We start from the raw sequence: 26,219 nt of genomic DNA, 5'->3' as shown, positions 1-26,219 counted from the left end.
TCTGTGTCTAACATAGACTCTGCATCCCTGCCATTATGTGGTTTAGCTATAACACATGTTTGCCTCTTCTTATTTTGTTTAGGATTCATTGGAAGAGTTTTGCACTCAAGTAATTAAGTTGTTTGTTTCAATTGACCCATAGGATAGGACTAATTCTTGGTAAGATTCTTCTCATCTATCTCTGGTAATGGTTAGAATATAGAGGAGTATTGGTATCCTCCTTTACATCCAGTCAGCTAGAAAATTACTTGCCATTTGCAAGCATTAGAAGAAGAGATTGGAAGCACATATTTTTTGCTGCTGAGAGAGAAGTTTTTGTGTGTGTTGAGTCTTCAGATTGGTAGATTTCTTTTTTTAATAAGCGCAGGTCAGTGGGTCACACCACCAAAGAGCCCAGTTTGATGCCTGGGGATCCTCCGCTCACTCATACCTCCCAGATATTTCCAAAGTGTATATGTATATGTATATGTATGTGTGTGTGTGTGTGTGTGTGTGTGTGTGTGTTGTGGTTTTAGGGTGTGTCCCTTCTCCTTCCTATCCTGCATGGAGCTCATGCAGGAAGAGAAATCAAACCCCCCCTGTTGCCTGTCATTAACAGGAGGCAGAAGAAAGACAGATAAGGGGAAGGAATGGAAGCGAGAAGGCAAAAAAAAGAGACAGTAGGGAAGTGAAGAAGATGAAAGACAGTGGTAAATGGAGAGTGAAGAAACGCGCGGAGAAAGGGGAGGAGAAAGGATGCGGTGGGATTAAGGGAAGAGAGAGGGTGAGTCGGAAGAGGGATGCATGCGTGGGAGAGAAAAAAAGAGGGAGGAGAAGAAGGTGGAGGTAAAGAGCGAGCGAGAGGGGTGGGCGGTGGGGTTATGATGAATTAAAGATGACACTCTCCGGCAGCCTGGTTTCTAAAGATCACTCTGTCTGCTAATGTAATGTTAATGAATGCAAATGATGTGCCTAACCTCGCTCCCCTGACCAGGAGAGGGAAAAGGTAGGGAGACAAGAGAAGGAGGGCAAAAGAAAAGCAGCGAGGGAGAGGTGTGCATGAGGCAGGGGGTTATGTTTAAATGTGCTGTTTTGTGTCTCCGGCCTGTAGCTGAATGAGTGACTGACCGCGGAGATATGATTAGAAGTGTGAGTCTGTTGTCAGCAGCCTCTGGGTGCGCATTGACTGTGTACCTGTCTGTGTTTGCCAACCCCGCCTCGGGGGGGTGGCTGTTGTGTTTTCCTGCTTCCCTTCCACAGCAACTCTATTACAAACCGGTAATAGTGGGGAAAAGAGAGTGTGGCTGCTCACCGCGTGCTGCAAGGTTGAATCTTAAGTTTTATGCGACGTGGCAGCCCAGATGTGTAAGGCCAAGAGAATGTCACCTTGCTGTGATGATAGGATAATTTCATCAGGCTCTGCAGATACTGCATGTATATTAATTTTCCTATCTACCGAGGCGTTCTTCCTAACATCTGCTGCTGTTCTCACTTTGGCTTCTGTAAGTCCCCTCTTCTGTATCTCCTCTCATCTCTCGGCTTTCTCTCTTGTCCTCGATGCTGACCTGGTCTTCTTTCATGCTGAAAATTTCATTTTCACTCACCTAGAGCGAGTGCTTGCAAGCCCAGAACACTGTTAATACATTTGTGTGTGTGTGCACGAGATCTGTGATTTGTGAGCCTGTTCATTTATTCTGTCTGTGGCTCACCGATGCGGGACTTGTGTATCCCATCACTCCCCGCTAATGTCTCAAAGGATGGCAGATTATTTTCTGTTCAATTTTCAAATCAGCCACATTGTCATTGCTGTCTTCAGGGAGACATAGAAGTAACATATTTCTTTTGATGTATTCCTGTTGACTGTTCTGTATCTTCTATTTAAAGCGAAAACCCTTCAATATGAGTGACACAGCTTTAGTATGGCGCAGATTAGAAAAGTCTCACATCTGCGATTGCAAGGATTGTCTTCTCTGTTCAACACGGTGACTCAATCAAAGATATCACCTCTTTAATATTCTTCTTACCCTGAAGCAGTGCTGTGCTGTAAACCCAGTCACAATTTTCAAATCGGCTCAATGCTCTCGACCATGTTGGTCTTGAGCCGGTCCTACCTTGCAGTCCAATAAACAATCTGTTTTCGTGTGATTTCCCCGGGTGCAGTGAGTGAGTAGTGTCTGCACGACAAACTTCCACACGATTTGTTCAGAAAATACTTCTCTCACTCTGTCAAAAATGTTCCTTTTTTATTCATAAATCCCTCGAGTGGACGGCTGATTAGTTTGGGAGACGCAGCAGCCTTTACTCTTGTTTGTTTGTCACTTTGTTTTCAGCTCCGTATTAAGATGCCAGGCTCAGCGGGCTGCCATGGGGCTTCATCATTGTTAAGTGCTCATTTCAATCCCGCTGATTTCTCCTCTTGGTTTTTCATCTCTGTCTTTCCCTCTGTCTGTCTAGTCCCTTCGATATCTCCCTCTCTTTGTCCTGCCATCTTGATTCCATTTCTGAGAAAAGATAAACCCCTCTTAAATAACGTCGTTCAAGGCCCTCGGATCTTATTTCGGTTTGTTGCTACGATCACAAAGAGAAAAGGCCCTCTCAGCCCAGCATCCAGCATCTGGACATGATTGTCTCATTGAATTACAAAGTGTACCAGCATCCTTGAACAGGAGGACATAGTGGAGGGGGGGAGCAGAAGGAGGGGTTAAAGGATAGAATGGAAAAGATGTGTTATGGGGCGGGAAGGGAAATCCACGGAGAATTGTCTGCCATATTGACTAAGCAGCCAGAAAGCTTCAGAGAGGTGCTTCAGCTCATGTTGTATCGACCAGCAGCCATACAATCATACAGACCTGGCCACAAAGGAGGGGAATTACACAGACATGTTGCAATTCTGTCTTGCAAACTATAGAATTAAAGTCATACATAAAAGAGGGCGGGGAGGTTGGCCATTCAATTCCGATACTCTTTACTTTCTTCTTTTTCCATAGATGTTATTTTTTTTGCCCAAGTGCGAGCAATACGCAATCATGCATGTCCATGTGATGTATCATGCGACTGCTTGCTGACGTGTAATTGTGTGAAGAGGGCTGCCTTATCGATCTGTAGCGCAAGGCCCCATCAATGTTTAATGCAGTTTCTCTCGCTCTTTCATTTCTCTCCCTGCCTCGCTCTATCCCTCTCTCTGTATCTGGAAACAGCCTACCATTTGGTATTGATCTACCACTTGCTGCTAATGAGAAGGAGCTGTGCTTTCTGGCATCTGAAGCTGTAGGCTCTCGGTTGAGGCTCGGTTTTGGCTCGGCTTGCGACTTCTGGGTTTTGACTAGTGCGCTGGCAGTGTATCAGCTTGACTGAGACTTACACAATGAGCCAACGCACATCCGCTGTACGTTTTAGAGTAACTAATATTCTGCAATGTAGTCACAATACATCCCCCCGGCCTTGCGGCTCTTTGAATCCATTTAGGGCAAGCTACCCTGACACCTACAAGCTATTGTTTTCCAGTAGATTTATGACATAGTCAACATTAAGCCCTCTATGTTAATAATTTTCACACAGACTGAACTGCTAGTGAACCTGGCTGTGTTTAATTTATTGGAGCTTGCAGGTGGAGCTGACATGGCAGAATATGAATGCAGAAGAAAATACTCTGGGCTACCCTCCAAACAAGAGGCACCTCAGCTAGCTGTTGTCTTCTCCTGTCTTCTAAATGACTTGCTAAAAACTGAAAGAGAGAGAGAGTAGCGGGACGTGCGGTCAGATATAACTGCGATCGGAATCAGGGAGCCATGAAAAGGAGGACTAATTGTTTTTACGAGGGTTTTATGGTCTAAGCTGAGGAGTAACCCAGCGTTAAACTACTGGGACCCACATAAAATGAGGACAAATGATTCAGTGGAAATAAGTGTCCCAGCTGCTTAAAATGCAAGTTTACAGTTCAGGCCACTCTCATCCACTGTTTTAGGTATAACTATGAAAAATTATACACTGACATTTGTAGGAAACCCATGTAATTGTGTGCCAGGAAGTCAGGCAGCAACCTCTGGTTTTGACAGGAGCGAACTGGGAAGTGAGGCGATGTAGTAGATATAAATACTGATATAAACAGTGGGAGGTTGGGCTCCCGTTTGAAAACCAACTTGTAAATCTGTCCGTGTGACCTACGCAACCACGTCCAACAGTTTTGTGCAGAAGTGATGTTTGATGTTTAAAACTGAGCAATTGTCCTGTGTTTAAAGCAGCAACTGGACGACCAGTGTTAATAGAACTGCATTTACAATATTTCATAGGATATTATATGAACTGCTATGCACAAGTTTTCACATGAATCCTTTCATAAGAATACGTTCTACAGTTCATAAAGAGTATATGATCCCACAATGTATACATATTACCTTGTTTCTTAATTTGAAGTATGTTATTATATATAAAAGAGTTTTTGCTTCAAAAAGCTGATGATGACTTCCTCTGAAACCTAATTGTTTTGTAAGCTTAGGTCGTAGGATGACTTATAATTTCAGCAATAAATCAAAACGTCCCTCTTGTAATTTTTTTTAAAGAGCCAGCTTTTCTAATTAATGTGGGTTGCTCGATTTTAAAATGAAACTCTCCAAATCCACTTATGATTAAATGGATGAATGGTCCACATAACAGCTCATTTAAAACTCACACACGCGCACGTACACAAGGGACACTTTCCAAATCCCCAGTGCCGGTGGACAGGTGTGTGAGCTATGGCATGACGGCTGTGCGAGCCCCACCCTGTTGCTAATAACCACTTAGCATACTGCATTTACTCATCTGCTACTCTGATATTCTGCTAATGGTAGACATTAGGTCACATGACACGGCTCATCCGGCCCTCCCGTGGGCCTTTGACCTTTTTTTGTCTCCTACCCTCACCATCTTGCACCCCCTCCCCCTTCCTTTCCTTTTAAAAGGAAATGGAAAATGGCCTACCAAGTGCCTGTGTGATTTGACTAAAGCTTCTGTGATTTCCCCAGAGAAAGGGTTGGCAGTCCCCACATCGCTGGCTGGCGCTGAGGGCTGTTTCATGCTCCTATCTCCCCAGCTGACAGCAAGTCGTACAGGCAGGCGGGCAGGCTGGAGCTGGCTGGCTGGCTGTGGAAACTAGACAAGGCAAGGCTGATCTTAGGGAAATTGAAATACTCTGATGGAAGCCGGGTGTGAACAAGGCTGTCACTGTAGGTGTACACAGAAAATTGCTCTCTGAGTTGGCTGCTGAATGTACGGGTGTGTGTATGGACCATGTGTGTGGCTAAATGTGTATGTGTGTGAGTGCTTGTGTGTGTTTCGCTGAATTACCTAGGCTAATTGGTTTCATGTCTGAGGACAGTTTCTCCCAGTAAGTGGAGATTGAGAATGAAAGGCCTCTTTCCTTCCTCCCGGTGGCTTGTCACTCATCCTCTGTGTACTTGTTTTTTTACCAAGACCACTTGAACTGCAGATGACGGGCTTCGAGTGCTCCATCATTTGGAATGATTTCTAAATCACTGCAAGTTCAGTAAGATTCCAAATAAGCAACAGCTGCGGGTGTGTGCTTCCTGTGGAGGAGTAGGTGAAAGAGAGGGTGCTGAGGCCTGGAAACCTCTTCTCCAACGAACACAGTGTCTGCTGCTTATGTCTTTGCATTCAATCAGCGTGAGAGATTTCTCCCTTATCAACAACACGTGTGGGCGTCGCTAGCCAACCGTTTGCTGTGATAGTGGAAGATGTCCAAACTAAAGACACAGTCACCACAGTTCCTCTGAAAATCCCCACACGCCCTGCTTATCTACAACAGATCATCACCCAGACATAGCATTCACTCCTTGTTCATTTTTTTTATCTGTTTTTGGACACAACAAACACAACTGAGGGCATGTTGCGGCAGGGGACATCAAAAAAATATGAAATATGTCCTGGTTCACTCTCAGTAAGATGGAAGGTTTAGGCCAGATAATAAACTGTCTGTTACTGGGGAAATTATGAATCTATCATTACTCTGCTAAGGCCAACATGTCACCCAGTCCATCACTCTATAAATCTGCTAGAGTGAGAGAGAGAAAAGCAGAAGAGACCAACAGTGTCCCGCTGCTGAGCTCCAGGCTCAGGCTCACCTTCAGTACTGGGACTCATCTCTGTTGTCAGAGCCCTTGGCTGAAAATCCTGTGTATTATCATGTGTGTCAAGGTGGAAAATCACAAGTGTTTATTATGCTTCCATATCAGTAAATATTACACACAAATTAGATGCCAGTGTATTATATTGTGAGTATCGTGAGAGTATTGTTTTATTGCATTTATCTTTAATGAATAAAGAAGTCTATTGGATGTATAGGCTATTATTTGTCTTATAATGGATAAATAAGTGTACTATATGATACCACTGTATTATAGGCTACACACACTGTAACAAATTGCTGTTTATTTATGGTGAATTTACAACAGAATCCTACTGTATTTTATAATAATAGTAAAATACTGTTAAATATTCATCCCTCACATTAAATCGGTCAATTAACAATAGATAACCACATTTTAACAGCATTAAATGGTATTATACTGTTTGATAAATTACAATAAATGCCCTGTAAAATAACCACAACACCCACTGTTGTCCTCCGGTTATATAATGTAATCCAAAATACGATAATATACTGTTAAAATAAATTGTAGTAAATCGACTGTAAAATAACAGTTAAATACTGGCGTCCCTGCTGCCAGTATTTTACTGTTATTTTACAGTGAAATTCATTGGAGTGCAGCATATAAGGTTAGATGCCACATAACTTTTGAAAAAGCATGCATCCATTAGTGTGAATAAGCCACCTGACTTTCATCAATAACATAAAGATAAACAATACAACTTAATATGACAATATATTGTTAACTGTAACTTAAAAAGTTACATAGTCTAACATTAAGCAACAAATAACTTGTTCTAGCTTAACGTAATAATTTCAGTTATTGTTAATGGTATTGTGCCAATTACATTACCATTGCAAGCTAATGAAGCACACTCATAGGCTTAGTACACGTTATTTGCTGCTCAACATATTGTTACATAACTTTATAATTAAGTTATATTGAAATATATTGGTTGTACTGTTTAACTCTGTATCATTGGTGGAGTCACATATTCAAATTAATATGTGGCTTATTCAAACAAACAAAAGCTTGCTCACAACATCAGACCTACTGTACACTTCCTTCTCCAAGCCCTGGACTGGAAAGGGTCCAATAGAGGAGGTGGGTCCGAGCCTGGAGCTCTGCAGCTCTGCAGCTCTGCAGCTAGGCCCTCCTCAGAGAGACCAGTGGTTCGTGATATCAGTCATACTTCCCTCTTCTCTCCTGGAGCTATATCAGGTTTCCAGATTTTGTTGTGCCAACAAGGCAGATATTAATCATAACGGGGCTGACAAACTTCTTGGGTGAGCTGCCAGACTTGTTGGTATAAGATGTGTCACTGAGGATTAGCAAGAGGTAATCTTTGTCTTATATTTCATAGTTATGGGACCAGATAGGACACCTTGTGTAATATAAGTCCAAAGTGAGATAGATAAATTCAAATCTCCTCTCAACTGTCCCCCAATGAGGGATTTTTCTTTCAGAGCTTATTGCTTTTTATTGTCTATTTTTGTTTGCAACCAGTGCACCATATAGTTATCTATAAGGTGCATCTTGAGATTTTGTGCAAATGCGCAGAAAATCACAAACACAAGACGTGCTTCTCATTAACGCCCTCACACACACACACAAACACACACACACACACACACACACACACACACACACACACACACACACACACACACACACACACACACACACACACTGCATGCTTTGAAAGTGTATGTATTTCACAAGAAAAACTGACACAACAGATACTAGGGAGCTCTGCCAAACTAGTTTTCAGGGAATGTCCCCACTAGGAGTAAACAAACTGCAATGTCCTCGCATTGGAGGGCTCCTCCAAAGCCGCTTTCTTTGAGTAAACAATGTGACAAAGTTCAGCACTCGCACACAGCCACATGCAAACCCATGCAGTGTTTCTCATGTGCACACAGACAAATACAAAAATACCCACTCATTTTTTCACAAATGACTGCATATCGTGCAAATACATGCGTGCACACAAACAAAGGCAGGATGCACATAGTGTAGTTTCATGCTCACACAGACAGAGCACAATACAAAGCTCAGCATTTAACAGCATGACAGAAACACTCAGACATTCCTTCCAGCAAAGTGCCAAAGCTTTGTGTCCATGTCTCTTGTCTTAACAGAAGTCTAGCAGAGATGGATGAAACGCTGTAAAGGATTCATCTCCTCTCTGTTCATCGATGATAGTGTCAAGTGATCACTGGGGCTTGAATGCAGCGCAACTCTGTGGAATGATACTCAAAATAGCTTTTCTGAGGCTAACCGCTGTCTTCCTCTCTCTCTCTACCTCTTGTTCTTTCCTTGCTGCAGAGACCGTGATGGACACTCGGGTGGCCACAGCTGAACTGGGCTGGACAGCATATCCTAATTCTGGGGTGAGTTGCCAACACAAACACATGCTGGAGTGAAAAACTGTTTCTGAAGTTTATGTTCAAACTCATGGTCGCACTTTCTATGTGCCTATGTCATAAACCTTATAATCTGCTTATAGCACTGTATAATTATAGTTATAAGCACTCATACATATCCGCAATGCTAAAACAATAATCATAAGACATTATAAAGCATTTAATGAGGTTGATTATCATTATACTTCATACATTTTTTTGGTAAGTCTTTAATTAATTATTGGCATACTTATAATGCATTATAATCTTTTTAAAGCATTATATAATTATACAGGTAAAGTATAATTGTTTAAAATATTATCTAGTCTTTAGAGTGATTTTTCTGGGGAAACGTTCAATTTATGAAATGTAAATGTCCATTATTATTATTATTATTAATATTATTATTCAAAAAGTTCTGTCAATTCAGAGTATTCAATTTCTGTTATGAACAAAAATATAAATTTTGCACTCTGTAAATTGTGCTGGCATAGATTTAATGTTACCACTTATATTGACTTCTGAACAGATTGTAATGTATTCTAACTGCCTATTCCTCAGCAATTTAATTTCTTCACTTAAAGCACCCAATGACCACATAGAACAACTTCCTAATACGTTCTAAATGCCAGTAATGAGCATTACTACTATCCTTGACCTAATTAGTCATTACAGAATGCTTTATAATTTGTGATTGTTATTAAGCACTGTTAATATTTATGAGTGCTTATGACTTTCTATGATGCCCTATATGTCTATAATGAATTATAATCCTCTGTACTGCACCGATTAGTTATATTATTCCACATGGGCATCATAGAAAGTGTTACCAAACTCTTTCTGCTGGGAGAAAGATACGGTGATATGTAACATGAAATACAATGCACGTACAGATCTACAGCCAGACAGATAAATAGGCAGGAAGGCAGGCAGGCAGGATGGGAGTAGACTTAAGCAGTGCCCAATGTCGCTCCTATTATGGGTATTATTTTCTCTCTGTCCCAGCTCATAATGACTTAATGACATAATGGGTCCACGTAAGCCCCAGAACACAGTACCTAAGTCCCTGTAAATGGAGGCTGGGGGGATACCATAGACATAATGATACTGTAATGATACATTTATGCAGGGAAGTGGAGGTATTAGGATGAAACGGGGGAGGAGGAGCTAAGAGGATGGAAACGCTCAGGGCTTTTTCAGATTTTAGGGGAACTATTTTCAACTTTCAGGTAGTTTCATGCACATGAAAGGAGTGGAAATGGACAAAAGTGCCAAGTCATCAGAATGGGAACAGTGTCCTTTTTTTTTTTTTGAAAGAATCACAGTATCAGAAGTATGATTGCCCTATTACACTAATGGATTTTAAGATAATTTTAAGGCCTTGTTCTCTGTATGGTAATTCAATAATTCAATGAAAAGCTCCACAGACCAACACTGATAGCATGAATCTGGCAGGAGCCATCCAGGACAGACGAGAACTGTATCGTGCATTTTCTGGGTCTTTGGGTCTTTATGAGGCATTTTACACACGTGTAAAGGGAGCTTTTATTGCTCTTGAACAGAGCTTTGGCTTTGTTAAAACATTAGAGAGCGTGGCAGTACACATTTTCTTTTTGTCTCCTCAAAGGAGTACTAACTAGAACAACCTGGCCTCTGAAATAACCTAGTGTGTTCATTTTATGTGTATGCATGTGCACAACCATACGAACAGGTTCTCACAGTCCTATTTTATTTTTGCCGCTGTATTGCTATTATGAGTATTAGAAGTTAGATTTATATTTTCACCCCACACAATTACATATATGTGATGCCATCCTTTTACCTTGCCGATTATAGTACTCTAGAGTCACTTAGAGCAATCATAACATTTTTTTTTTAAATAAATACCAAATGGCTACAACTGGGTTGGAATAGTGAAGCCAAAGTGACTTAAATCTACATTATTTCTAATAGCTTGTGACGAGTCGGTGTTCTGCAACCACAGTGCATTTCTCTGTTTTTATATGAAAACTTTGTCCCTTTCAAAGTGTGTTTTAAGTTAATGAAAGTAATTTGTGAATTTTGGTTTCCTAAAAATGCTTTGTTCAGCATGGAGTGAGCTGGCATTTTCATTTTTGCACCTTACTAATCAAGTTAGTGCCTAGTTAAGTGCTGTCTGATAACTTGACCCAATATGGTCAGTTCTGGCTCCAACATATCAAGGTGTTAACAGCCAAATTACCAAACTCAAGGCTTCAAAGGGGTACAAAACAATGGCATCCCTGTGAAAATATGTACTTTATGTACTTTACAGTGGATTAAACTTGTAACATAAGAGCCGCAGATCAGCTAAAATAATTAAAATAATTGTTATATTGTATATTGATATGTTCTGATTTTAAAAAGTTGCATTATGTCTTAGTGAGGATGCATTAGTTGTTACCTCACAGTTAATTACTTGTCTGTAAAACTGTAGTCTTTGCACCAAATCCACAGATTTTGTGTTCTTCTTTAGGGATGAGACATGTTGAGCTTACACCTGGTGCGCTTCACCCTGAATGCTGTGAAACACAAACAATATATATTGCTTCATTTTACAGGCAGTTGGGTCAACACATACACTTGCACTTATATAATAACCAATAAAATAAACATGATATTTTCATGGCTTCAGCCTCACACTGTCATGTCTTATTCTTTTTGAAGGGGAAATATCCAGTAAGACCCACTGAGTAGAGACATCTACAGTGCTATTTCCATCGAAGCCTGTTCAGTTCAGCAAGCCTCCAGGCACACAGAGCCTCCTGTCTGTGTTGAGCGTAGTTTTTTAAGCTGCTCCTGGTGTAAAGGTTCAGGCAGGGAGAGACCTGCTGTAGGGAGAATACACTCATACCTCTCGCTGGAAGAACACACCACACTCTACACAGCAACCCCCTGACCTTGTGTGTGAGTGATGCAGCATGATTGTGTAGAAATGCACGCTCTCACACGTGCACATAAGTATATAAACATGGAATTTGGCAGGTTTTCCATGCGTTGCTGCTGCGTGACAGCTAAAGATGTAACTATGTCGAACCTGGTCAATATCAGATCGTTTCCAAAAGAACAACACTCTTCTCTGAGGGTTGCTGGTGCATCAGTCTGTTTGTGTACCATGCAGTTGATTTGGGAACCAAGTATTTAATAAACAATCAGATATATTTGACATATATTCCATCTGAGTATACCCTATCTCATATAAAGGGCATATCGTATATCAGCAACAAGACATAGCTGTAGGCAAATACGATATCCATGGATTTAGCCTATAGGGGTTGTGAAAAGCAGTGTCAATGTAAGGTACAAAATGTACAATGCACTTGTAATACTACACATTATAATTATAATGTATATTTATTTGTATAGCTAGGTGCTAAGTGGTCAATTTGCTCCTCTTTGTGAACCTAATAACTGCCTCTCTAATGCACACAATGAGAAAAAAGGCACACAAACGCACACACACAGTTGTCCCTGTACTACTGGATACATCTCATTAATTTCCTTTAGTAACTTCTCCTTCAGGAGTTCATAAGAGGTGTGTATGTGTGTCTGAGTGTGTGTTTGTGTTTGGCTGACCTGAAGGGTTAATTTTGAAGGATTGCAGAAGCAGTGTCATTAGTTCCAGTGGTGTAAACACGAGGACATATCAGGGTTGGCCATGTGAATATATAATGGAGCGGCAGTATGCGAATGCACACTCTTATGTTAGCGTCTGCTGGAGAGCTCAGAAGGAAAAACAGATGTCTACAGCAAACAATATTACAATATTCCTTTATGATGTGTATTCTTGTTCCAGCTTTTTCTATTATTTCATTTCAGTTGGATGTACTCCTTCTTTCCCTCTGTGGACTTTCACCACCAATGCCTTTTTTTTTCTTCTTTTCTGTCTCACTTCCTTCCTTATGAGTCAGTGGTCTTTTTCTCCCATGCATACACTTATGACAAATAAAATACGGAGTCCCAGAAAAGCAGATGCCCCCTGACCTTGCCATGTGGCAATGTGACAGAGCAGTCATGAAAGACAATGACACGCACAGACACACTGACACCGCTTATGCAGATTTGCATGCACCTGATGTTAATGTGAATATTCTCAGATTTCAGCACCAACATGTTTTCTGAAGTGTCTTTTAAATGATAAACCTGAGGCTTCTTCATCAGGTGTAATGAGTCTTTAAGTCAAAGTCAAACTCAACTTTATTGTCAATTTTCCATATGTACGAGACACAGAGATTGAAAAAAGAAAGTAAGAAAAACGATATATAAAATAAGGATAAGAGCAGGAAATGTGCAAAATATACAATAAAAATAAACAAACAATAAAATTTAAATTTGGAATCTTTAAAATAGAAACGATAAACAACACCGGTGGCTCTCCACTGTAAGGAAATAGTAAGCATTGTGTATATTCAAAAGTGCAATGAGTATCATAGTACAGATAGATTTAAAGAGACAGGCACGAGAACAGAGCGTTTCAGGTGAAAACAGGTATATTCAGACAGACAGTATGAAAAAAAACGTGTTTATTGAACATTAAAGAATGCCAAAAAAACAGGAGAGCAGCAAGATTGTCTCTACTAGGTGTTTTTAGGTGCAGGAGGTGCTGAGAATAAGCACCAGAAGAAATGCTTTGAGATACTGTGAGGCTTGAAATGTTTACTAGTCTGTAGCAATGTGTTATACCACAGAGAATATAGGTATAAATTATAGATATAAAAACCATAAACATACAGTCTTACCAGAAAGACTGTGTCTGCCCCATATGCACCTATGTATTATCAATTGTCTTCGTTCTAGTAATATCTGTACACTTTTTTCTTTGCCATTAAAAGCAATAATGACAATTGAAGACCCCTGTTTGTTGCCAACACTGGGTGAGTTATCTAGAATAAAAAAAATAAATAAATAAAAATGTTGGTGATTGAGGTGTTCCAAACTGTAAAACAATAATAAAAAACTCGTCTGAATATCAAACCATTCATTCTTTCCTCCCTTATTTATTTATTTATTTATTTATTTGTCCATTCGTTCGTTCGTTCATCCATTCATTTATTCATTTATTTATTTTTTACAAACATGAATAAAAGTATTTCATTTATTTTTATTATTTTACATTTTATTTTATTAATGTTACATTTTATTTATTTATTTTTATTATTACATTTTATTTACTTATTCATGTCCCACCTACACAATTTAACACATAAATACATGCCATATTTAACAGAATTCTGTCTGATTTAGATAACAGTGGTGAGAAAAATCTGCTTTGATTTGGGAGGAGGTTGTTGGGATTACAGGGGTGTAGAGTGAGGAATGAAAGGAGCTGGGAGAAGAACTGTAGAAGCAATAGCGGAAGGAGGAACTGAAAAGGGTTGCAGGATCATGAAAAGGCTGATGGTAGAGGGAGGGTTTTGGAGCAACCAAAAAAACACACCAAAGGGATTAAAATAGAAAAAAGCAGCGCTGTAGAAGTGCAACATTCAGCTGTGGGTGTGCGTGTGGAAGAGAGCTTGGGTTAACTCATGTGACACTGGGAGGTCACAGACATAGTTCAGACTTTAAGGTGAGAGCCTTTGGGGGGGGGGGTGTTAGGGGGTTAAGGGGTCAGCGGGTTGGCTGTGCTGACAGAGGCTGTGGGTGCTGTCAAGCGTGTAGAAATAGTGCAGGTTGGTGTGGTTTTAAGGGGCTTGGGGAGGAGAGGGATAAAAAGAGGGCCAAGTGAGCAGAGAGAGGGGGGTGTGGAGGATAAATGCTGGGGGACACAGCGGACAGGAAAAGGCGTGGGGAGTGAGGTGGAAGCGGAAAGATAAGGAGGAGATTTTGAGGATATCCCTCTGCCCTTTGGTTGTAACAGGTGCACAAGAAGGGATGGAGACAGAATGGCTCTCACCCTGTCTGTTTGTTTGTATTTACACTCCCTTGTACTTCCACATGCCGGCTTGTGTGTGCTCAAGCATATTTTCAAGTGCCTGAGTGTGCCGTTGCATATCTACACCTGCATATGCGAACGTGCACGAGAGCAGGTGCTGCTGGAGAGGGTTTTTTTGGGGCGTGCCCAGGCTGTGCTTAAGCAAAGCTCCTGTGGGCCTTAACTGGACAGGTGTCAGCATACACTCAGCGATTCCTAAAGAGCACAGATAGATCCATAACAGCTATCCAACCATCTGCTGACCAGGCTCAATACACCTCAATTATTCATATCCTGACAGACAGACAGGCAGTTGCTCAACGGGCATAAGGGAGCGCAGGAGGGAAAAGTAAAGTGAGGAAAGTAAAAAAAAAAAAAAAAGAGAAAAGAATGAAAGGTAGAGAGGATGGAGAAAAAGGTTGATTGAATGTAGATAATAAGTGTCGGAGTGAGATGGAAAGGAAAAAGGGAGGGAGTGAGGAAAAAGAGAGGGATGGAGGTGAACTCTGAACCTGCAGAGCCCGAGCTGAAATGGAATGAGAGGAGAAAAACGACAGTGAGTCATGCCGGCTGCGCTTCAGCGGCCAGGTGAGAAAAGTGCCTTTATTACATGCACACACACACACACATACTGATGGAAACTGCACACATAATATACAAACTTAGCTAAACATGAGCACATGTCCACACATTCGCACACATAACTCACACATATAAACTCTTTGGGAATGGTTAAAATGAAATTGAATGTACATGCACACACACTCACACACACACAGCTGACATTGTCATATCAGTGGGAGACCAGTTTCATTTTGCCTCCACGGTTATTGAGTGTGATTTAGGTGCTCTGAGCTCAGACACAGACATCTCTGCTCAGCGTGAAGACCAGAATAGTAAGACAACGAATCACTTAGATTACAATGCATCCGTGGCATTCTGTCTGTGTGTGTTGGTGTGTGTTTGTCTATATAATTTTGTTAGCCTATGCTTTCTGTAGAACCACTCCCGTATCTGATTTTTGTGCTAAACATTTTGTTTTTTTATAGGTAAGATTTAATTTACATTCGCTAGGAAAACATGCCCGAGACAGCAGCATCTAGTTACAGACAGAGCAGAACATTACAGTTTGTGTGCAACACAAACAGAATATAGTTACAAGCTAAATCAGGCTGGTTTGAAATTGTGTGCTACTTTTTTTTCTACCTTTTTCCTTCCATTTTTTATTTGCCTCTTTGAAATGAAATAACATGTGACTAGCTCAATAATTGATTTCCTTCCTGTGGATTTCCCCTCCATATTTCAAATGTAAGAATTCTTTTGGATGTATTAGGAGCCAAGGACGTTTTTTTTTTTTTGTCAAAGAATAAATAAAAGAACAAAGTGATTGAAGTAGGGCAAAAAAAGGAGAAATGAGTCTATCCTTAATTTGGTATGAATTTGGAGGAGAGCGAAGGAGTGGCTGGAGGCTGACTTATGTGTGTGGGAGTGATTGTGTTTCTACCCCGGCACCTGCAGTACCAGCTTTTTCAGCAGTCCTACAGAGCTGGCAGAAATAGCAGTAAATCCTCTCATTCTTCTCCATCTTTTTTACTCACACTGACTGTTTCTGTGTCATTTTTTCCCCTGCTTTTCTTTACTCCAGCTTGTCTGTCTCAAAGCTTAGACTCCCTTTTTGCTCTATCTTTACCTAACCAACACCCCCGCCTCCGCTCCCCTCTTGGTGTCTTTGTGCCAGGAGGATCGGGCCTGTCATGTGTCATGCTTTGCAGGGTTTTTATATACACACATACATGCACACATAGACAGGCAGCAGCTCCTTTGCACCCATAAGCCTTGATACCTTGCCATTCTCCTGTCCCCTGCTGACAGGTTCTTTGTGGTCTGTCCCTAAATGGCCTTGCCTTGGGCCATAGGGGGGCCAGGGATCCTGCAGAGCAACAGCTTTCACTCCTTCTGCATTTCTTTCACTCCCTTTTCCCCTTGGTTCTTTCTGTTTGCTCCATCTTTGGTTTTCTATCTCCCTTGCCCGTCTTCTCCCACTTTTACAATTTCCATTTTCCTTCTACCTGCCGGTGCGTCGGGGCACATCTCCAATTTCAATAAATACACACAGTCATGGTGAATCATTTAGTCGTCCTTCTTATCATCCTCCACAATAGATCCATAAGGTTGCAGAATCTGTCAAATTTCAGCACAACACAGCTTTAGCCCTTTACAAAGGGTGACTCAAGGTAATGTTGCTAGTGGAAACTGAAAGCCCTGCTGAGGCGCTGTCAGCCTTGTGGTTTCTCTGAAGGTACCTGAGTGGGTGTTACCAGGTGCAGTGTGAGATAAAAGTCTTCAGGAAACACTTCTCTGTTACAAACACAATTACATTAACCTTGTTTTTGTCCTTTTAAATGCCTTGTTGAGTTAATGGAGCTTTCTAACACTTTCACAGGTGTATTTTTAGGCATACTCCTTCAGTCCAAATATTACAAAACCCCTGAGAGGAAAATAAAATAATTCTGGTGATCCATTTTCTTATCTTTCTTTCTAAGTGTCTAAAGGATTTTCTCTCCTTTGTTTGACTTAAGAACAGGGTTGTGCCAGGATAATCTTTTTAAAATTAAATAAACAAAAACGTTTTGTAGGATGAAAACAAAAGGTTTTACCAGGATGATCTTTCTCAGTAGTTTTTTTTTCTTTCGAGTAGGTAAATGTTTTTGGTCAGGATCATTTTCCGAGTTAATACTCGTCATAAGACCTCCACCTCGGCCAATGGTGCGGTGAACGATGAAATATGATCGGGAGACTTATTTATCTGATGATTCAGGCACCGCATGAATGCAGCATGAATGCCCTATGCGCTTAAACAACACATTAATAGCTGTTTCCAGTATTAAACAGGTTTGTTATGATTATTCAGACAGCACTTGAATGCAGCAAGTACACTAAATGTCTAAATTGATGCCACAGTATATGACATGTGCATCCTCATAACTACAGTATGTTATAGGCTAGTTGAAGCAATTGTTTTCATTCCCACATTCCAATGGTAAATATTATTCAAATACATTGAACAGAAGTTATACTGTAGATGTTTCTTTTTCTTTCCTGCTGCTGAATTATTCACTTGTTTCAGTTTTACCACCCACAATGTCAAGCAACCTTGAAAAACGCTCTGCCACCTACCAGTCTCTGTGAATTATGTTTGCCTTAATAATTAGATCTTTGTATTATGAGTCTTCTGTAGAAATAATGAGGCCAAATTGCCTCAACATAACATTTATATTCTATTATTCTTGGGTGAAAAAAGAGGATTTGTGTTCATTTTAAGCCTATCTTCTGTGTAAACAGAAGCCACATTTAGTAACTCCTACAATATCTATCAGGGTTGTGTTTACTCGCAGCTCAAGCTAAAAACATCTTCAGCTCAGCAGATCAGCTGCCGCTTCAAAGCAACAGGCACGTAATTGAAAATATGAGTGTTAATAATGATATTACAAAAGTTGGATGGAGGAGCAGGAGAGATAGCCGCCTGGGTGGATTGTTCACTTGAATGTCACAGCGGGATGCCACATTATGTGCATCTCTTACAGGATCTAAGAAAAAAGGCATTTCAAAGACATTGGGGAGCATGTAATGAGACTAAATTGCAAATAATGTGTCAACACAGCACATTTCTCACAAGCTATAAACAGACATAAAGATAACGTTTGGTGTGAAACAATCACAGAACCCATCAGCTATTGGTCTGACAATGATTTAGCCTCTGAGGGAAACGGACAATATTTCTGAGGTTCTGGTGTAGCCAACAGATATCCTGATAATGGATAATGGAAGAGGATTTCCTTTTCTGTGCCACAATGGCATGTTTTACAGGGGTAGCCCAAGTGGCATTGGCTTATATAGGGATGGCAAACACACATTGGAAAAACACTCTGACTCATTATTTCTGTCTCCACTGCTGATATCAACTTGAATTACTTACATTGCAGAATCTTTCCGTTTCTAACATTCCTGTGTTTGAAATTTTAATAAACAGCTCATTCAAACTAAGGTTCCGCCTCGACCCGGCAGACAGCCAATCATAGATTACAATAAGGAGCCACTGAGCTGCCCAACTAGATTTCAGGGGTGAGCTATAGCACCCTAGGCCACTTGCTGGTGTTCTGGTAATTTTTTAAGGGCCGATTAGCAACTTCAGGCATGAGAATGAACTTGTTGTTTCACAAGTAGCCAGCTTAGCTAAGTATGCTAAGCTAAGTAAGCTAAGCTACTGAAAAGCTTAATCGTTGTCAGACGATAGATGATTGATTCTGAGGTTGCTTTTCAGCCAATATGTTTAGCCTCTTTTGCTCTCCACAGGGACTGTTTACCTGCAGTCAACCAAAGCTTGCTGAAACATGACAGGTAGATCCTTTTCAGACTTTAAACAGAGACTTGAACGCTTCTGATACCAAAATATGGTCTCATTGCCTTCAAATTCTGCATTCACACCACCAATGCTAACAAAACAAAGCAAAAAAGCCTGGATAGTTTTTGCAACATGAACTTACTTGTCTAACGCCCAGTTCAATAAGTGTATTGATTGGGGGCATGGGCGTGGTTCGAGAGCAGATCTTCAGTGTGTCTCAGTCTGACGCAGACGGACAGAGTACTATTTGGGCTCAGTCAAACTGTGTGACTGTAATTATAGAGTGACTGGGATCTGGCAGGACTGGGAGTGTTTCAGACATCACCATTTCCTCCCCATCCATCACATTCAGCCAGGCGGAACTAGGCCACAGATGCCCCGCAAAATAATCATTCCCATGCAACTGGCCTGACAGCAGCCCTCATTCAATAACACAGCTGATCAGAAATGATAATAGCAATCATGCCACTGCATATTTTAGAGGCTGTAGTCTGATTGTGTGTGTGTGAGGTGGAAGATGAGGCGTAGCTTTCAGAATATGGGAATTTAAGAGACTATGAGCATGTGTCTCAAAGCTTGTAAGGGGGTGTGAGTGAATGTAGCTGCAGTTTTTATTACCGAAGCAAACCAACTGTTGCTTTATATGACATGTCCATTCTTTCGACTTCAAGGATCAGACCCAAAGGTTGAAATGCAAATATCCTCATTAAGTCAGGGATGCGAAACTGCCTTTGGAAAGAAAGTGGTATCTGGCTTGTGATTACCGTTGGCGTTGAGCTTTGCAAAATGAGAAGAGATTCTTTCAACAGCAGTATAAAGAGTTCAGTCCCTATCTCAGCTTTTCATTTCCAGCTATAATCCACTGTCCTTCTGAGACCTTGGCCTTTGCAAAGATGTCAATGTATATTTCACCTGCATGTGTGCCCTTCCTTTTTACATTTCTTCTCTAAATGCTGATTTATTCATGCCTAATTATTTAAAAAATGGATTCCATGAAGGTATACTTTCCCTGCCTCAGTACAATGTTGTGTTGTCATGAATAACAAATAGGCTCATTATTGAAATGTCCATCCTAAGCCTGTAGTATGAAAAGCAATCTCCTGTTTGCCTCCACCCACATGTTTTAGTCCTGCATTGATAGATGAACAGCAGCTCTTGGATAGAAAATTTTTACAAATGTGCCAGCCATTTCTCTCGGGGTTACAGATGTAAACCAAACACCCTAGCCATACTGTAGGTGGAAACACTATATAAACACAGTGTTGTCCTAGAATCTTTTGGGATTCACACAAAAAAGAAGCAACTTCTTCTACTGACTGTCTCTATTGTGAGTAAGCTTACTGTTGAGTGCTTTAAATGAAAAGGGCTTTACAAACTCAGTTGTAAACTGCATCAGCAGAGTGTAGTCTGGGGCAAAAAGTCTAGGGGAATGAGGTGGCGGTGGTGTGGTTACATTTGGACATTGCTGTCTAGTATCTAATACACTTCTTGCCTTGGGTTCTGCTGTAAAAGCCCATCATCGGATTGAATAACGGGGGTTTTGATGGCCGTTCAAGAAACAGTTTCCAGATGCTCATCTGCTATTTGCAATGGCATTTTGTAGACCTTTCTGAATCGAGGAGCTTTAAATATGGAAATGCTCTGAGCTGCTGATCATACATCTGTGTTCAGTATGTCTGAGCATGTCGCTGTATTAACTAGTGCTGATTGATTTGAAAAGCAATGAGTGAGTGGAACTCCACTGAGAATCAGACAGCAGACATGGAGGTGAAAGATCAGCCCAATAGATTCTTCTCTGCTCAAGTCTCCGTCTCATGTGAATTGACTGCTGTTGAATTATGAGCTTAAAGTAGTCAAGACCCATTTTTATGTATGTGTAGTTAAGCCCTAGCCGCAACCAGACCTATTGCTGCCAAGTGTTTTGGCTGGTTTGAATGATTGAGGGTTGAGTTACTGTACATCAAGACAGAGGTCGTATTGCTCTTACTTTATTCCTGGATTTCATTTTGTGGCAACCGTTGGCCTCCTTCCACCAAATAGTCCCTGGAAAATGATGCCCCAGGAAATCGGGAGGATTTTTTATCAGGAAATAAAAATCCTCTTGTTTACATTTCTACAGGATTCAAACATTTGGTAAATTACCCATGAAGGGAAGAACAGCTTTTCTGGAGACACTTTTTTTTTCACATGACAAAACAACAACAACACAGAGTCCTTTGTTCTTTGTTGTCGAATGCTGTGTGTCTTTAAATGGATACTTGAAAAGAGACTAACAAAGGTAGACGGAGAGAGAAAAAAAGACTAAACTCTTTCCAAATAGTGATCATCTCCTGAGTGTTGACTGGATACTTCTTACTTTAGTGTGTGACAGCATTGATGCAGTGATACTACTGGCACCAGCTGCTTATTTCTGTGTGACTGCTGTAGACAAGTTGTAACAGCTAAAATTTGCCCTGACAGGCCCTTGGCCATTAGAAAGTACAACCTTTTGGGACTTTAAGGGACAGAAAGTATGGCCGGGAAACTATAGTCTTGTGTTCCTAAAAAAGGTTAATGTAGTGGAAAGGGCCTATGTGACTTCAGCACTCTCCAGGCCTTTTCTCTATAAATTGTGTTATATCAGTATCAAGGGTTTGTGTGCGGCAACTCCTGTCCCAGCACATCCTCATACGTAAACGGCAGAATAGGTTGTTTGCCTACTTCCAAAACAACATAATATGATTGTTCTGAAAGGTAGTGATTCACGTTGTGAAACTGAGCTACATGGTTAGTTTCACGCAAAACAAAACTGCTTGGTTAGGTTAAGGAAACCGATGAAATAAATTGACTTTCGGCTTCAGGACATGAACAGAGCTCTCCTGTGGTAAAGTCCTGCGTTTGTTTGACCCATGCATCCGCCCCAACCTCCCCACTATGCAGACTTTGTCCCTCTTGATACTACTTCACCTGACTTCCTTGTTTGACCTCAATATAATTACTCCGGCCACAAGAGGATGAGGTCTGTTCCCACTATGCTTGCTCTAAATGACTCATTAGTCCAGTCCATTTCTCCCGTTATTGTCCACAGGTGTCACAGCCATGTTCTGTCCCCAGCTCCCTGTTGGATGACGTGGTCCTCTAGAGCAATACTGTGGCCATCTGAGCTGCTCTGTGTTATTTTAGCCTTTGAAGGTAATGGCAGGAGATCAATGTGATGAATGGCCTTTATGAGGGCAGAGTATCGATGGCTTGATGGCAGCGAGCTGAGGCTGTGGGAAGGGGAACATCAGCCTGAATATATTACTGCCCCCACCACCACCTCCTCCTACCTCTTCCATTCCTTTCCACTCTTGTATTTTTCTTTTATCCATCACTCTGTCTCTTTCTTTCCCCCGCCCTCTCTTCCCCAGCTCAGCTAGCTGTGACTGGTCATTAACACAAACATTAAGCGCTCGGTGAATCCATAGCTCCTCCATCTCCTCGCTACTGCCCATAAAACAGAACGGCCATAATGACACACACACACAATGGCAACACTTGACAATCAGGGTTAGGGGAAGAGTGTCTCCTATATTACTGGCAAAAGCAAAGCCATTAGAGTGGAGCCAATGGGTACATTCAGTTGGCGTAAAAATGAGTGTTGTGTAAAGAGGCTCTCAATATTTGTCTGGTGTTTTATCAGCAAGCAAGTTTGTGCCAGCGACTTTCCAAAGGGACGTCGGTCAGTCAATAGCTTTTATATTCCACTTTTGCACAACTTAATTTTTATCAAGATGGAATCAACATCCTTTACTGCTCTGTGATTTTTTACGTGACTGATAACAGAGAGCATTATGGAAATTGTCAGTAGGAAAAACATGTGGTTGGGTAGTACAAAAAGACTTTTAAAGACTAAAGATTTCACTCGAGTCACTCTCACCTTGAGCCGATATGAATGATACATGCCTTGAACATACATCTGCGCTTAAGTCCATAATTCATGGACTAAATATTCACAGCACAGGACCAACACTGTTATATCATACACAAATCCTTGAAGAGGAAATGGGTGCAAGGACCAGGGAATTCCATTATCGGTAAGGTGACAGGTGATGATGCCTTCTCTTCTTTCTTTTCACCGGCAAGGTCAGAGAGATGTCATGGAGTAGTTGCCGGAGATAGATTTGATTTAAATGATGTAAAAGGTCTGCAGAAGAGCAAAGAAATAGAAATAGGAAACCTAGGCAGAGTATTGATGTCTCTGCAGGGGATGTTGCTGCTGACGTAGATTGTGTCCTTGCTTCTGAAATGCATTTGTCACATGCATATCAATGCTGTTAGAACGGGTCAAATGATAAAGATGCTAAAGAATTGATACCAATGTTAATACTCAGAGTAATCAAATGTTTTGGAACAACAGAAGCAGAAATGTGGCGTGTAGCCTCAAGCTCCTCAGCAGCAAAACAACAGCCAGAAAATCAATATGTGGTCGGTAAACCATCAAATTATAAACAGCACGATCTCAGAGTGCACACACAGACACACAGACGTAAACAGCAGATGAATACAAAGCGCTGAAATGATGTGAGGAAAGTGTGGCGCAAAGTTTGATTTCTGCTTAGTAACGGATGCACCTGCAATAGCTTCCTTTGTCTTTGACACAATGGTGACACCGAATATCTACTGAGGAGGAAATATAGAAAAAAAATTATAGTTCATTATTATATGAGCCAATGAATTTCTGGACAGGTTTCAGACGGGCATTATCGGAGACGCCTCGGGCTTCTCTCTGGCGTGAAAGATGGTGGTCATTTGGCTAGACGAGGGGCGGTGAGGACCCCCTCCTAGACTGGAGCAGACGGGTGCAGAGGAGCCTAGGGCTGGCTGTATTAATGAACAGGCAGTGCTGAAAGGGACAGGTTCCTGTAATGCTGATGAATGGTCATTACAGAGCAGAGACGAGAGAAGAGAGCAGAAGGGGAAGCGAGGAGAGGAGAGGGGGGGAGGAGAGGGGGAGAGGAGTACAGCAGAGTGGCCACTGAGGGAGCAGTGGTGAAAAAAGTCTTTAATTTTCACCTCAGATTTCTGTAAACTCATTTATCATGTCAGTAGTGTCACTGTTCTCCAAGTGGCTTCAACCCCCTCCCTCTTCTTGCCCCCACCTGACCCAAATCTTCTCCGCATACTTATGGCCAACTATTTTCTCATCTTCATTGTTTTAGTATATTATGGCCTGCATCTTTCCTGTGTATTTTATGGACTCATCTAACAAGATTCTGAATCTTTTCCATCATCTGACCGCTTGTTGGGGCTGTGTGTGGAGACTTAGTGTGTTCTCCTCTCCATTAGGCCTGATTGAGCAGCTGGGGCTTTAAAGGTCAGAAGAAGGAGGAAGCACCAGGAGATATATGCTCACAAGAAACATGAACTGACTGGAGGCCCACTTACTCCACTATAGACCTCATTAACTCTTCCTGGCCTACAGCTGTTTGGATCGTTGGTGGTGGGCGGGAGTTTGGAGAAATAAATCTATGAGCCAGGATTTTGCCTCAAATTGTAGTGAAAAGAATAGTATGATTACAGACGGTGGAAGTGATCTGAGAAGAAAATGTTTCAAATCACTCTTTGCACAAACTATTTCAAGTCAGTATGGCTTTTATGTGACTGTCTTAATGCATACAGCCTTCATGTTTTTTTGTTTTATTATTGCTCTGCAGCTTTATTCTAAAGTCAAACATTATAAAATAGCTTAACAAATAAAAATGATCACATTTAGAATAATAATAGACTGTGTGCCTCTACCAGTTTGAGTTTGACCAGCTTTTGCGCAGCTGTTATCCTAAAATGTTCATCTGAAAGCAGGCTTCTAGGCAAGCATCTTTTTATTTCAGTAATTTCTCTTCCCATTTCTCAGTGATTCCAGCCAAATGGTAATGGCACATTTTCATCATGATTTTGTGCACTGAGTTAATACCCCAAGGGACTTCTGATGCTCATCCAACACACTTTCTGGGTCACACCTGCAAGAAACGGCCCCACAGTGAGTTTCAGTTCAGTCTGCAGGCAAATGCCTTTCCATCAGACCGGCTCTTGGCTGGCATGTAGGAGCCCCCGTCTGTCTAATTGTTATTCAATAGTGCATAATCTTGAATTTGTTACACACCATATTTTATAATGCATCAACTCTGTGCCTAGCCACGCTAGGCATAGATGGCAAATAACAGCGCATCCAAAGTAATTACAGGGTTTGTGCTTATACAGTGGCAGTACACATACTACAGCAGTTGAGCATATTTAGAGAACAAGACGGCAAAGTGGTGTTTTTGCTGTTGCTGCACTTAAAGGATTGTTTATAATTCAGAAAAAGAAGGACTTTTGTTTATTCTCAATGGATGAATAAGCCCCACAGCTCGACAGGCTGATTCCTTTTTGTTAATCCAGGAAGTGGACGCAAATTTAGTGCCTTAGGGAGATTACTGATATGTGTACAAATTCTCTGTGGCTCAGCCAATATTAGCATTCTCCATCAAAAAATGAGAAAGAACAACGCCTTATCACCGATGATTACTAATCAACCATGTGCAATCTTCTCTCTCCTTCTCTTTCTGCAGTGGGAGGAGGTGAGTGGCTACGATGAAAACCTCAACACAATCAGGACCTACCAGGTGTGTAATGTCTTCGAGCCCAGTCAAAACAACTGGCTCCTCACCACCTTCATTGATCGGCGTGGAGCACAGCGCATCTATGTGGAGATTCGATTTACTGTGCGTGACTGCAGCTCCATCCCCAACGTCCCCGGCTCATGCAAGGAGACGTTTAATCTCTATTACTATGAAACTGACGCTGTCATTGCCACCAAAGGCACCGCCTTCTGGATGGAGGCCCCCTACCTCAAGGTGGACACCATTGCTGCAGATGAAAGCTTCTCGCAGGTGGACTTTGGCGGACGCCTCATGAAGGTCAACACGGAAGTGCGGAGCTTCGGCCCGTTGTCTAAAAATGGCTTCTACCTGGCGTTTCAGGACTATGGCGCCTGCATGTCTCTGCTGTCAGTCAGGGTCTTTTATAAGAAGTGCCCAAGTGTGGTCCAGAACTTTGCAATCTTTCCAGAGACTATGACCGGGGCTGAGAGCACCTCCCTTGTAATTGCAAGAGGAATCTGCATCCCCAACTCAGAGGAAGTAGACGTCCCTATAAAGCTATACTGCAATGGAGACGGAGAGTGGATGGTTCCTATTGGTAGCTGCACATGCAAGGCTGGGTTTGAACCTGACAATGGGAACGTGTGTCGAGGTAAGTAAAACTAGATGCATTTGTCATAAACATCCTATAGTTGCTGTTCGAGAGTGTTACATATGCTGCTTGCAAGCCCCCTACCTATACATCTTATGTTTTTCATC

At 41.4% G+C, this 26,219-nt stretch overlaps 1 protein-coding gene across 3 annotated transcripts in view; it reads left to right on the top strand.

Moving 5' to 3' along the window:
* Positions 1-26,219, top strand: part of LOC131981115 (ephrin type-B receptor 1-B) — a 170,674-nt gene that overhangs the window by 45,759 nt on the left and 98,696 nt on the right. For all 3 annotated transcript variants that reach the window (XM_059345422.1, XM_059345421.1, XM_059345423.1), the window contains exons 2-3: positions 8,454-8,518; positions 25,431-26,112. In XM_059345422.1, coding sequence (XP_059201405.1) covers positions 8,454-8,518; positions 25,431-26,112 — 747 coding nt within the window. The remainder of the gene's footprint in view (positions 1-8,453; positions 8,519-25,430; positions 26,113-26,219) is intronic.

This window comes from Centropristis striata, chromosome 11 (genome assembly GCF_030273125.1).
Source record: "Centropristis striata isolate RG_2023a ecotype Rhode Island chromosome 11, C.striata_1.0, whole genome shotgun sequence".
NCBI lineage: Eukaryota > Metazoa > Chordata > Actinopteri > Perciformes > Serranidae > Centropristis > Centropristis striata.
The sequence above is the reverse complement of the archived record's forward strand: the minus strand, read 5'-3'. Positions and strand labels throughout refer to the sequence as shown.